Source organism: Capricornis sumatraensis, chromosome 3 (genome assembly GCF_032405125.1).
Source record: "Capricornis sumatraensis isolate serow.1 chromosome 3, serow.2, whole genome shotgun sequence".
NCBI classification, from domain to species: Eukaryota; Metazoa; Chordata; class Mammalia; order Artiodactyla; family Bovidae; genus Capricornis; species Capricornis sumatraensis.
This window is the reverse complement of record NC_091071.1, coordinates 80590234-80603191: the sequence shown is the minus strand read 5'-3', so window position 1 is coordinate 80603191 and position 12958 is coordinate 80590234. Positions and strand designations below refer to the sequence as shown.

General features: G+C 38.5%; 1 protein-coding gene across 4 annotated transcripts in view; it reads right to left on the bottom strand.

Annotated features, from left to right (window-relative positions):
• Positions 1 to 3048: 3048 nt before the first annotated feature.
• Positions 3049 to 12958, bottom strand: part of RBMS1 (RNA binding motif single stranded interacting protein 1) — a 217982-nt gene continuing 208072 nt past the window's right edge. For all 4 annotated transcript variants that reach the window (XM_068969345.1, XM_068969346.1, XM_068969347.1 and 1 more), the window contains exons 10-14: positions 10454 to 10504; positions 7294 to 7404; positions 6279 to 6359; positions 4886 to 4970; positions 3049 to 4071 (exon numbers count right to left, since the gene is read on the bottom strand). In XM_068969345.1, the coding sequence (XP_068825446.1) occupies positions 4893 to 4970; positions 6279 to 6359; positions 7294 to 7404; positions 10454 to 10504 (321 nt within the window). In that variant the 3' untranslated portion in view covers positions 3049 to 4071; positions 4886 to 4892. The remainder of the gene's footprint in view (positions 4072 to 4885; positions 4971 to 6278; positions 6360 to 7293; positions 7405 to 10453; positions 10505 to 12958) is intronic.

The following is a 12958-nucleotide window of genomic DNA, read 5'->3' as shown; positions in this document are numbered from 1 at the left end:
CATTTATGAAATTTGAGAGGAGGTGGAATGCAGGCTCCAGTGGATATACCCTGCTCCACTGCCCTTGAAAGGCATGGGAGGAAACGGGGCTCCCATCCACCACTGGTCTCTCATTTTGGCCCATAAAGAGGGAAGGAGGCACACCAGGGAGCTGCTGCCAGTTTCCTCCCTGCCTTCCAAGGCAAGAATTCCACCCCACTGCTTGGACCCTGGCTCCTGATGATGGCCCGAGGAACCTGGGGTTAATCCCCAGGGGTGCCACAGGTCCTCTTTCTATGTGTGAGCAATGGCTCCTTTTTTATTCATCAGCAATCTGGCTTGCTTGGCCCTGTTGCTCAGATAGAAAAGGTGCTCTGAAAAAGCATTTATCAGTTTCTGTATGAATGACAGCCCCTGGGTGTCCCAGGACTCCAATGACATGAGCCATCTTCAAAGAATAAAAATGAGGTTAACAAAACCTAAGGAGCCCAGTAGTATTTTTTTCCTGTCTCTGGCCGGTGGTCCTATGAAGAAGCATGGGGACACCAAGAACATGAGATCACACTGTTTACATTCTTGGTAGCTTGCCTTCATCTCAACGAGGCCACACTTTGCTCCGGCCCCGACATCTTCCCCTCTGATGCACTGGTTATCATCAGAGAACCTGGCTTCCTTTACTCAAGGAGCCAGAGAGTACTGGGGCTTTCTCGGCTCTGGCAAGTGAAGTGCTCTAAACCTCTTGTATTTAATTCACATATCACATTGCATTGGAGGCAGACAGAAATGGGAGGCTATGGATATTTTTCTTGCCCATTCCTTTCATCAGGACAGAGTCACTGGGCAGCAGAAAAAGAAACCTTTATAACTACACTAAAATATTTCATTTACCTTGGGTAAAAGTCAAGTTCTTATACTAAGAGTCTCTCATAAAGCATGTCAGCGTGGGAAAGAGAGTCGTGTCTTTCCTCCATGAATGTTGCACCAGAGCCTCCTACTGGGCACAGCCAAATGAGGTCACTAAAGGAGGCCCAAGTCATCAAGGCAGGGGTAAGACCATCTTGAAATCCTTACCTGTGAACCTGCTTATTAAACAGTGACAGTTTTTATTCTGCCCCCCTTGCTGGGCAATGACAGCACCACAGTCAAAAGGTAGCAGGAAGGAAGGAGGAAAGGGATATGGTTCTTTGACCTTCAAGGACAGACCAAAGGTGGAATTTGCCGAGGGGAAACGTGGTGAGCTAATGGTTGTCCTTGTGTCCATGAACTGAAATAGCCAAAAATGAGACGGCGGGATGGTTTTTCCAATTCTTTTAAAGGAAATGTATTCTGAATATGTATTGAATCTAAAATAATTTTCAACTCAATTTCCAACCAACTCACTGAACTGAAGGAAGAGATCAGAAATGAAATGAAATTCTGATATACATTTAATCTAACCTAAAAAGAAACTGACAGGAAAAATAAAATTTCAGATGTTTTTTATTCAAAGGTTTTCAAAAGAAATAAAACAGAAAAAAGCTAACAATCTGATCAAATGTACAGTTCAAAAATGTCTTTTGGCGTTTAACAACAAGTCCTAGGAAAGAAAACTACAGAGTTATCTTGAACCGGACAAATAAGTTACCACTGGCAAGTTTGTGGCACTAGTAAAACAAAAAATAAAAAATTAACTCTCTTGATCATATAGATATCTCTATGAAAATCTTTTTTTTTCAATCTGTACAAAAGGTCTTTCTTCATAAATTAATTTTTTTATAATTTAATGGCTGTCTACTATGTGATGTTTAACTGATTTTTTTTTTCTTTTTTTATGTACAGAGGTTATGTTTCCCAAATCTTACCCAGACGAGTATGGCACTTAGTTCAGACATTTCTAGCAGCAGATTTTCCCTCCTCTCTAACTGAGCTATCAAATTTCTGTCTTAACTAATGCAAAAATATCAAGTAGTGAGAGACCCAGGTTTATAACGTACTAGGTACAAAGAGGGTGCTGCGTTCGGTCTGGACTTTCACAAAGCAGTAATATTCCAGGGAGCATAGAACCAATAATACCACAACTTTAAAAAAAGGAAACAAAAACAAAAACAAAAACACATTTCTCTTATGACTATGTAATTTTCACTAGAATCTACACTTCTCAGAGCAGCAAGGACTTTTGAAACTATGAAATGTCACTGACATCTATAATCAAATACAAGCATAAATTTTAAGAACTAAAAAATACTCGAAAGAAATAACTGCTTAGGCCTAGCTCCTGAGCTAGGAAGGATTTGGTCTGTGGAAACAGGGAGGGCCAGCAACCTGTCCCAGCACAAAAGAAAATAGACTCTGAGGTAGATAACTGATCACACACAGTTGACCAGACAAGTACACAGTTTTGGAAGACAACTTAATTTACCATTGCTTTTCAAACATATGCAATTGTCTTAATAAAAGAGCTTTAATAACAGTGAATTATCTTCTAGGTACTAAAGTAGAAATAACTGTGTATTTATGAATCAGGAATTTCATAGTTTCAAAATTGGTTTTTCTTTACACTGAACACTTGTAGTGATGATGTAAAGTGTGGCACTGCTTGGATCCAAATCTTCCTTCATGCTTTTTTGTTTGTGTGTGTCCATACATCAATTAAAATTAGAAAACCTAAATGCAAAGGTACAAAAAAGGCACATTCTCCTAACCGCAAACTGGTCCGGCAAAAATAAAGAGCACAGAAGATGTGATGCTGAGACTAGTTGGAGCTACTGGTTACTGGCTCTTCGGTCTTTGGTGAAGTTACCTTTAAAAGTGCCAAGTAATTTTTATTTCTCAAATTTACGTAATAGAGAGAGCTAGTAGCCAATCATTTTGCTTCTATTCATATCTCAGCTTTATGTTTGAAGATAAATCCTTACTTTTAGCTTTTGCCATTTAGTTGCAATAGCAACATTTTTTTCCCCTCGGTTTGCCAGATCTCAGGCGTCATTCTCATTCTAAAGCACTATCATTAGTATAAAGGGAGGACAAAACATTCGGTGACTCCCCTCCCCCACCCCCACCCCCCGCCCCAACGCTACCTACACTAAATCTAGAACATCAAGTTAGTTTTTTTTTTTTTCCTGAAAAAAGGCAAAAAAGACTTTACATTGCATCATACAGCAGATATCCTAAATCAGTCAAACTATCAGAGGAAACTGTTGGCGCACAGCCTTACAAACAATTCACCCTACTAAAAGTTCCCCAGTCAGAAAATGTGTTTCACACAAAACAGTTTTCCCTTCTTGCATTTCACTACCTTACACATTATGTGAAAAATCATTAAAAACACCTACTACATATTTAAAAAAGCCAAAATTTCAGCAACTTTTATTGACTACCTTTTAAAAGCCCTATGCTGCTGTTTTACAAGGCATAATAGACCAGCCCATTTGGTCAAAGCATTCTACATCATTAGTTTGAACTAACTTTTACTGAAACAGCTACAGCATCAAAAGAGTTAAGGCAAATTGGAATTCATAGAAAAGGATAAGACACTTCACACGACGTGGGAAGGAAAACGGAAAGCTAAGAAAAGAGACACTGGCGGTAACACTCTCACTGCAAGCACAGAACACCAGGGGTGAAGTTGGACTATTTAAACATCAGAAAGCCCATTTCATACAGCGGAAAAAAAACACAAACGAAATACAAAATGAACAAAACCACAAGAATCCGGTCATGCACTTGAGTAAGTCTTCATGGTCTTTGTGCATACCCAGAGAATTGAAGTTTTCTTTTCTTTTTTTTTTTTCCCTTTTTTCTTTTTTTTCTTTTTTTTTGCATCATAACATTTGATAAAAATCTTTTGTTTTTTTTTTTTTTGCTTATTTTTTTGTTTTTTTGTTTTTTACTAAAATAAACCTGTTCAGGGGAACAGCTACTAGATGAATTTAAGGGTTTTATGCACCTTATAGAACTTATAGCAAAAATAGTTTTAGTTGATTTCATTATAAATAACGTTTTCAAGAACCTGTGCAAAACTGTCAATAATTTCCTAAAGCACAATTGATCAGAAAAATCCATGATTGTTCAGCCTTCACAACCTTCTTCATATAAGAACACCCTTCTGTACATCTGGAAGAGAAAAATATAAAAAACAAATGCTCTTGTAACAGTTGGTGTAACAGACCATTGAGCTTTGTCATCTCTTTCTTGCTTTAAAGACATATATGTTTGAGAAAGGATCTGCTCTGGTGGTAGGTCAGTAAATGCAAATTCTGGAACTGAGGGTCACTGTCTATGTCCCGAGTTCACCTTTCAAATCTGAGACCAGGGCAATCTAGAAACCAAGTGCTCTATGTTCCACACAGTTGTTCAATGTAATCTGCATGGCAGAGGGACAAGTTTTGAGATATGTGGTTCAAGTGAGAGTGGGGAAGCAATCTATCAATCTAAGGATGCTCACATCTGATTCTGTCAAGATACTGCTTGTAACACTAGTGTTACTGTCTTGTAACACTAGACTAAGCAAAATCTTCCACTGTTTCTCCTTCAGTCTGTGAGCATTAAAATAATAGGATATATACATATATAGGTATATACTCTCTCACACACACATATCTATCTATCTATCTATCTATATAAATGTAAGACAAATTTGGTACCTGGTATTCTCTGAGTATGTTACTGATTTTGGAGGCAGATAGGGAAGGAGAGACAGCAAACACACATTTGACTTCAATATAAGGCACTGTGTTCTTTTTGGACAGAATACTTAATTTACAAGACCACAAAATCACTGATTTTCAGATTTCAGTAACAGTGGATTCCCCTGCCATGACTGAAGCAGCGTGACCAGACCTGAGTTGTTCTAAGTACCATTCTGATAAAATCATCACAGCCTTTCCTTGACTTGAGCCCTACAGTGATGGAGATTGTTCCCTCATACCTCACAGTTACTTATTGGGTTGAAAGGTATATGGAGAATGGTCATTAGACGTCTCCACAGTCACCTGCTGCTGACCACTCGCCTCCTACAACAAAGCAGAACAGATGAGACATGTGAGCAATGAAATCCAAACTCTACTAACCAGACTGGACTGAGTCCCACATCGTAGAGACAAGCACTGCTTACAAGTGATTTTCTTAATGCCATATAGAGCCTTCAAGGTTAATTACTTCCCTAAGGAGTTTAAGTGTCTGATAGACCCAAAGAACCTCTTCCAACTTGTATGAGTTATCTCTTCATATCAAACTACTATTTATTAAACAAATCTCTTATCCTCTGGGGCCAGAAGTGACTTGGACCTCAGTAATTTCAGATTTTACAATCTGAAATATACTACGCATATGCTGTGTATCACCGATGACGGTGGGGTCTCAGATTGTACCTTATGATCAAACACATTAACAGGTCTGTGCTGACAAGTATGAAGATACAGTGTAAAGGGGGCAAAGATCTTGTCTTGGGTCAGTTCAGCTGGGCTTCTGCCACAGGTCAGGTTTTTGCTAAAGTAGTTACAAAGAAAATTCTTAAGATTTGTTTGCTTCAGCACTGCAGATATGGATTGTGGGTTCCAGTAACTGTGGTTGCCAATAACTGCACAAATTTAAATCATTTAGAGGCAAACAAAGCAAAACAAAAAACCCTACCTCCTTTGTAATTCAGCCACAATCCCAGGGCTGTTTTTTGAATTGGAACCTATGGGATGTGACTAGCTGATGGGATCGATTGGGTAGATAAATTTCCTTAGAATTTCAAGGATACTTTGCAGGAAAACACCATGCTTTCTGCCCAACTTGAATTCAAATGTCAGGTTTCTTCCATATTAATATCATACCAGTATCTTCCATAACAAGAACTAAGAGTTATTTAGCTCTATTAAGTCTTCTACAAAAACAGGTATGGTTTGTTTTTTATCCCTGTTAAATTCTGAAATATTTTTTCCAAGTATTTAATTATAACAGATTTTTATAATGATTATTATTGATATAATCTCTGGTACCAGGACTGCAATCTCCAGCTTTATCTTAATTTGCCTGGAAGTATCATTTTAGAGGAGAGAGGATAGAGACTTGAGGGGGTAATGAAATGTGCTACAAGCTTATAAAATATTAAAATATTTCAGGGAGCCCTGTGGGTGTGGCTTGGATATTGCTATGCTAATCTGTATGCAGAGAATTATATTTCATAACTGAAAACAACTCTAAGCATACACTTCCTCTAAACTCAGTTCTTTATGTACATGTTTCACTTTTGATTTGATTCTTCCTTGAGTTCTGATTTACCCACTTTTGAAACTACTCATTGCCATAATGGCCACTGGATGGTGTGTACCAACCTCCACAGGAACTGCCGCCGTCTGCACATGTGTGTACTGTGGCAAGTAGGCCCCTTGCATAGCTGATGTGGCAGGCATGTACTGGAAAGAAGAATACGGTCAGGGTGGCCAATGACAAGCCATGGGTGAAGATCATTACAGTTTCTCATCCTCAATAATTCAATATCACTAATGTGCTATTTTAATCTAGAAGATCTCTCCCTCAAAAAACCTCATTCATTTCCAGCAGCTGCCTGAATTAGAATTGTTCCCGTAAGTGGAGACCCAAGAAGTAAATGCCTTAGATCTTCAGCAGGGCACTGAAAAATGGGGAAAAATGGAAAATGGACCCTTGCTTTCCTGATGCTGAAAATTATCCTTCTCCAAAGGTAGGAGAGATTTCTCATTCGATGTATGTGGCCCTGGTTTAGCCTTGATGGGCTGCTGCTGTTTGCTGTGAACGTAAGCAAAGAAAATACTACCCTTTGTTCTAATAAGTCACCACAGATACGGTCTCAATTAAAAGCCTTTGGTCATCTTACCATCTAAATGCTACACATATCAAACCTGGAAATTAATCTGATATCAGCTCAACTCCATACCCAACGGCAGCCCTGGACTTGGGGAAAAAGTCAATACTACGATTGTGATTCAGTGCCCCTAAAACCCATACAAGTGGAAGTAAGTGGGGAAAAATCCCCTGCCTTTATTACCATTGTATCACCTTCATCTTTGGCTTCATGAGACCAGGTCTGCCCGTGTGAATGAATGATACCAGTTACTAGGGCTACAAGTGATTTTGTTTGGATGCTATATTCTGATACAGGAGAGACAGACAGCCAGAGGACAGACTTTTAGTTCATCAATTAATCAAGAAATCTCTGAGTATTTACTATGTGGAAGGCAATGTGGGAGGTGAGAGGGGATCAGATATAACTTCTGACATTATAGAGCCTATAACTGCTAAGGAAAACCAGGCTACACGAATTTAGCCTCCTCTGTAAGCTGAGACACATGATATTAATTTGCCACCTACTGTTCCGGTGCTGCCAAGTGACAGATGACTCATTTGCTGGGCCAGAGGGCTGATCATAGACGCAGGCTGTAGTGACATGGTATGCTCCATGGAGGGAGTTAACACGGCACCCTGGGGAGTCAGACAGAGCAAGTGAGACACACTGAGGGCAGAGGGGAATTCTGGAACCACCTTTTCCATAGGAAATAGCTTAGCCTGCTGCAGAACATGAAGCAAAAATAACCTCCCTTCAAACTTGTAAACTGTCATATGCGAATTCTTAAAAATCGTCTAGGTTGTGCTGAGACTTGTAAAATCTTTGTTTAGCTGCGTGTGAGATCTAGCTCTCCGGCCAGGGATCAAACCCAGGTCCCCTGCATTGGGAACATGGAGCCTCAGCCACTGGACCACCAGGTAAGTCTCCCTGAGACTTTTCCAAAGAGCACTCACTTCATAGAAATCCCTTTCTATTAAATACCGCTCCCTTTCTCTTCACTTAACTGTAAAGCAAGCTAGTCCATGGGAGGACTATGTGCTGTGACAGGAAGCAAACTACTTTGGGCTGGCCAGGGTTACAGAATACTCAATTCATTTTTAAAGTAAATGACAGCTGCTGTTTTATGCAGTCACAACACAATATACTATACTGCATATTATAAACACAGCGTCTTATTTAAAAATGTTAAAAAAAATAGTCATTTGATTCAAGGTCAGGCTGTTAGGGTCAAGATCACAGTCTTCATTCACTCAGTGTTTCTCAGAACTTGCAACTGTAATTTGGTGCCAGGGGAGGGAAGCAGATTCAGATATAATTAATAATCTAATTTCAGAATCTTTGACTTCATTGGAAAAAATTCTGGTCTTCAAAAACAAAATTAAACATAGCTGTAAAGCAATTACCTTCCAATTAAAAATAAATAAATAAATAAAATTAAATTAAATATAGTTAAAAACACAGAGGAGGGGTGAAAAAAATCACTCATATAACCCAGCCAGTCTCTAATACATGGCTGTTAGCATTGTCTGGGTAGCACTGCATGGATTCTGGCTTCCACATATTTTTACAGAGTTGCAACCAGGTTCATATGAAATACGAAACTACTTCATATCCTGGGTTTTGCTTTTTAACTTAACATTCCATTATCAGTATTTACCTAACTTACTGCCTTGCTCTCATTATCATTTTTAATGATTACTTATACTGATTGTATATGAAATTCAATTAGTTCTATTTCTGGAGTTTTGCATCTTCTCTAATTTATCCCATTGTAACATTCTTACAGATTATCGCATTCCTCTCACTTCTGCAATCACCCAATTACCTGAGGATGCAATTACTCTGATACATCACACAATTATTAATGTTAGGTGTTTGGTATCACTGGGACTGACTCATCATCTCTTAAAAACAGTTATTTATTGATAGTTAGATACACAATTGAGGGTAAAAGCTGATATGCAGGAACTTTAGTGCTAGTCTCCGGCAGTCTAAATCTGGGTGCGGAAAAGGAATGACTTCTCAGGTGGGTCCTTCTGCACACGCTACAGCTGTCTCAGTGGTGTTCAACTAAGAGATGTGCTGCCTGTCTCTAATAGGTAAGCTCTCCTCCCTCCAGGAGAAGAGTGCCAAAGGATGCAGATTCACGTCAGAGATAGTAGTTACGTGAAAGTCATTTAGTCGTGTCTGACTCTTTGTGACCCCAAGGACTACACAGTCCATGGAATTCTCCAGGCCAGAAAACTGGAATGGGTAGCCTTTCCCTTCTCCAGTGGATCCTCCCAACCAAGGAATCAAACCCGAATCTCCTGCATTGTAGGCCAATTCTTCACCAGCTGAGCTACCAGGGAAGCCCATGTCAGAGATCACTTGATATTAATATATTTCATAAGAATTTTTTCCCTTAAAAATTTTTTAATGTACATCATTCAAAAGTGAGTGGTAACATGAAATGACTCAGAAGACTATAAAATTCAGGAGTTGCCTGCTGCTCTTCCTCATTCATCTGTAGGAGATATTGTCCTAGAAAGTCCCCAGATGAAAAATGAGCTGATCTCTAGCATTCCCGAATAGGACAGCACAGAGTACCTGGGATGTAGACTGCCATGGGTGTTTGTATGGCTTAGTGGGTGGATGTGGGTAGATACACGTGTGGGTGTGTAGAAACCTATGTGTGCATGTTTATACAGACAATATAGCACATATAGATACACCATCAGAGAGCTCCTCTCCTGTGTTATCAACTAAACATGCTTTCTCTCCTTCAAAGTCATCTCAGCAACTTCCTGTTCAGAACGTGTCCCTGTTCTGCTGTTTCACATGCCTGGTCTAACACTGCGTAGTGTCCTCTTTCAGAAGTTGTCCTAAAGAAATTCCTGTCTCATTTTAAGGCCAAGAACAATGTGCTTTTCGCTATGCAACTGATCTGTTTTATAAGCACTATGAGCTATACTGCTTATCAAGATTCCCATTTTGCACTGGTTATTAGAAAGCTTAGGCTCAGTCTGTGGTGAGCATCCAGATTATTATATTACGCATTCTTAGTCTTTTTTGTGATTTTTGTTTTTTCTCTTTATTTTTCAACATTCTAAACTCATGTTCTAATTCAACAAAATGGATTTTATGTATTTTTGAAAAATACATTCAATATACTACCTAACAAGGTGAAGTGTAACTCATTCAATTTAAAAAATGTAATATATATGTACGTACAGTACATGCTTGTGTCACTAAAGAAATCACATTTGTTATTTACCCTCAGTAAGTGTTACTTTTTAGTATTTAAAATTTCCATGGAGAGCTTAACACTGATGAAAAAACCTTAGGTCAATTTTGAACACTTTATATTTGCATTAAACAGAATGTAGACAAAGAGCTATTTCATCACAAGTATGGTTAAAAATTTAGCAATTTAAAAACTTTAAAATTTAAAAATTCAGTGGAATGATCTCCTATATTTAAATTCTCATGGATTGCAAATCTAACTTAATGTCAACTACCAATCTGTTTTAAGACAAGGTGAGTCAAAGTTTTATAATGAACTTATACATTCTCAATATTTCATATTTAACATTTCCCAAATACTACACCACCTTTGCACAAATGATTTAAACCCAGAGAATGGTTTTTAACTTATACATAGCTTACTTGAAAACTACAAAGCCATTAAGAGGAAAAACTTACAGGGTGCTGTAGGATATATGGTTGAGGTTGCATCCAGGAAGGACTTTGCACCTGGAAAAGGAAGGATTTTGGAAGAAACATTGATTTCCATAGGGGCGCTACTTATTTCTCTAGAGATCTTTTAATCATGTTAAAATCTACAGGAGGAAAATAAAGAAACAATACTATCAATTGATTAAAAAGATTTAACTTAAGGCAGTTAAGAGTTCTTGACAAACTGGTCACTCTGAATAGGATGAAATGATTATTCAAAACCAAGTTCCATCTGCCCACTGAAAAAGTATTTGAGTATCAAGCACCAAAGAGGTAAAGGCAATAAGACATGGGCCCCACCCTCAAGAAACTTACTATCTAAGCAAGGGAGATAAACAAGTAAACAACTCAAACAAACAGTGAAAAGTGTTACAATCAAGGTAGGAACATAGGTGCTTTAGGAATACAGAGGAATGAGCATTCATTCCAGCACATCTTACTAGAAACTAACCCTTAAAGTAACCCTTTGAGTAATCAAATTCAACTCCCTTTTGATACCCAGGACATTGTATTTCAAAAATCTTGTCTGGTGGTCAATAATTTCTAGTTAGTGTGAAATATAAAAATCTGAAATTCATATTTAGAAAATTAAACTTTAGTAACTAGATCCTGACATCTACAGGTAAAAGGATATCTATACAGTAGACCCTCTGGACTGAGAAATGACTGAGAGTCAGATTCTGTGGCATGGAAGAAAGCAGGGTTGTTTCTGCCACTCTAGAGAAGAGACTATCAGTCCATTTCTTGATACCCAAAGCTTTCCTGAGGTTAGATTTCAGAATAAGCTTGTCTCTTAATTCTTGAGAACAAAACCCTCCTGCATCTCATCCCCTACTGTTAACTTAAGAGGTTCTACAGAGGGAAGAGTCATGGGGAAGAATGGATTGTGATTTACCTTGATAGCAGAGCCCCGATACTTGCTTTCTCTGGTTTCCTTTGCCACCTAAGGCAGACCAAAGTTAAGTGCTTCTGCCTCGTTAGCATTTCAGTTATCTGGACTGTAGCCTTTCCCCATCGGGATATTGGTGGTTTCTTGCAGATGCCAATTTCTCAAATCCAATTGTATTAATATAAGCATATAGTGGTTTCGTGGAAAAAGGCCCGCTCCAACATGAGCGCCAGGCCTTCACTGAAAACATCACGGGGAGGCGAGCAGCTCCTTGCAGACCCCAATGTGGGCCAGATGCACTCATCCGTGGTATATTTCTGTGGTCCTGATAATCTAATAGCTCATATCATCATGGGGTTAGGGAGCCATGACATCTAATCCAATTTTCTTTCGGAAGCAACAAATCTGCTGCTGTCAATTTCTTTTCCTCAATTTTCCCTAACTATAAAATGGGAATAATAATCTATGTTCTTTATTCTCTTTTGAATCATGAATCCTTTTGAAAACCTGATGAAGGAAATAGACCTTTCCCTCTGCACCTGACTGCATACATTACCAGTGACACTTTGCATTTAAGAGAATCACAGATCACTTAAAGCCCATTTTCTGACCCCATTGAGCCCCTGAACTTATGGGGCTGAGGATCTAACAAGCAATGCCACTGAGGGCCAGGCAATTGGAATAAAATTCCACATGTATCTTAGGGAAACAGATTGCCCAGGAAAAGAAATCAGGCCTTTGCAATGAAATGCTGTTTCCAGTTAGGTCTATCAAATCTATTAACAACACTGGTCTCCTAATTTTCTTCTACTCCATGAAATAATTCTGTGGCCAAAATGGTCACTGCCGTTATAGCAAAGACAGAAAAAGAGGTTGTGAGGAGATACATTCATAGCTGTAAATATCTACTGTGCATACACTGAAATTAATATGCACAATCTTTCATTTGCCTGAGAATATGCTTACTTGTCCCTATTAGAGGTTGAAAAGTTCAAATAGTTAAGAAAGAAAACTATCCTTTAAAATCAGACACAGGAATTGTTAATTAGGGAAAATGCACTGTAGCAGGTCTCAGTGAATCTCAGACAGGCAAGGAAAATAAACAAATCTTGAGTTCAAAATCATTAGAGAGGGATTAAATGAGTGAGTGCTACACCGAGCAGATGAGCAGATCGAAGTAGCAGCGTAAGAAACTTAACAGCCCAAGGAGATAAAAGACAATGAGTGATGGCTCAGAGAAAGGAAGTGAAAAGAACCTAGAAGCTGAGGGAGGCGTAAACGCTACTTTACAACTTCAGTTCTAGTGTATTTAAACACTTCTCTTTGTTATTCAGAGCTACTTCAATGCTTTTAGACAGAACCACCTTTGCTATATTGCTTATGTTGACCAATCCATTATTTTAAAAAAGCAGAATGGATATACTCTTACCAGCCAGTTAATCCTGGATGTAAAGTGTAAAGGACAATAATGATAATCATAGCTAACATTTACTGAGTGCTAATCTTAGGCCAGGTATTGGGTTGAGCTCTTTACACAGAAAATCTCCTTTAGTTATTATCATAAGTCTATGAGATAGAAACTA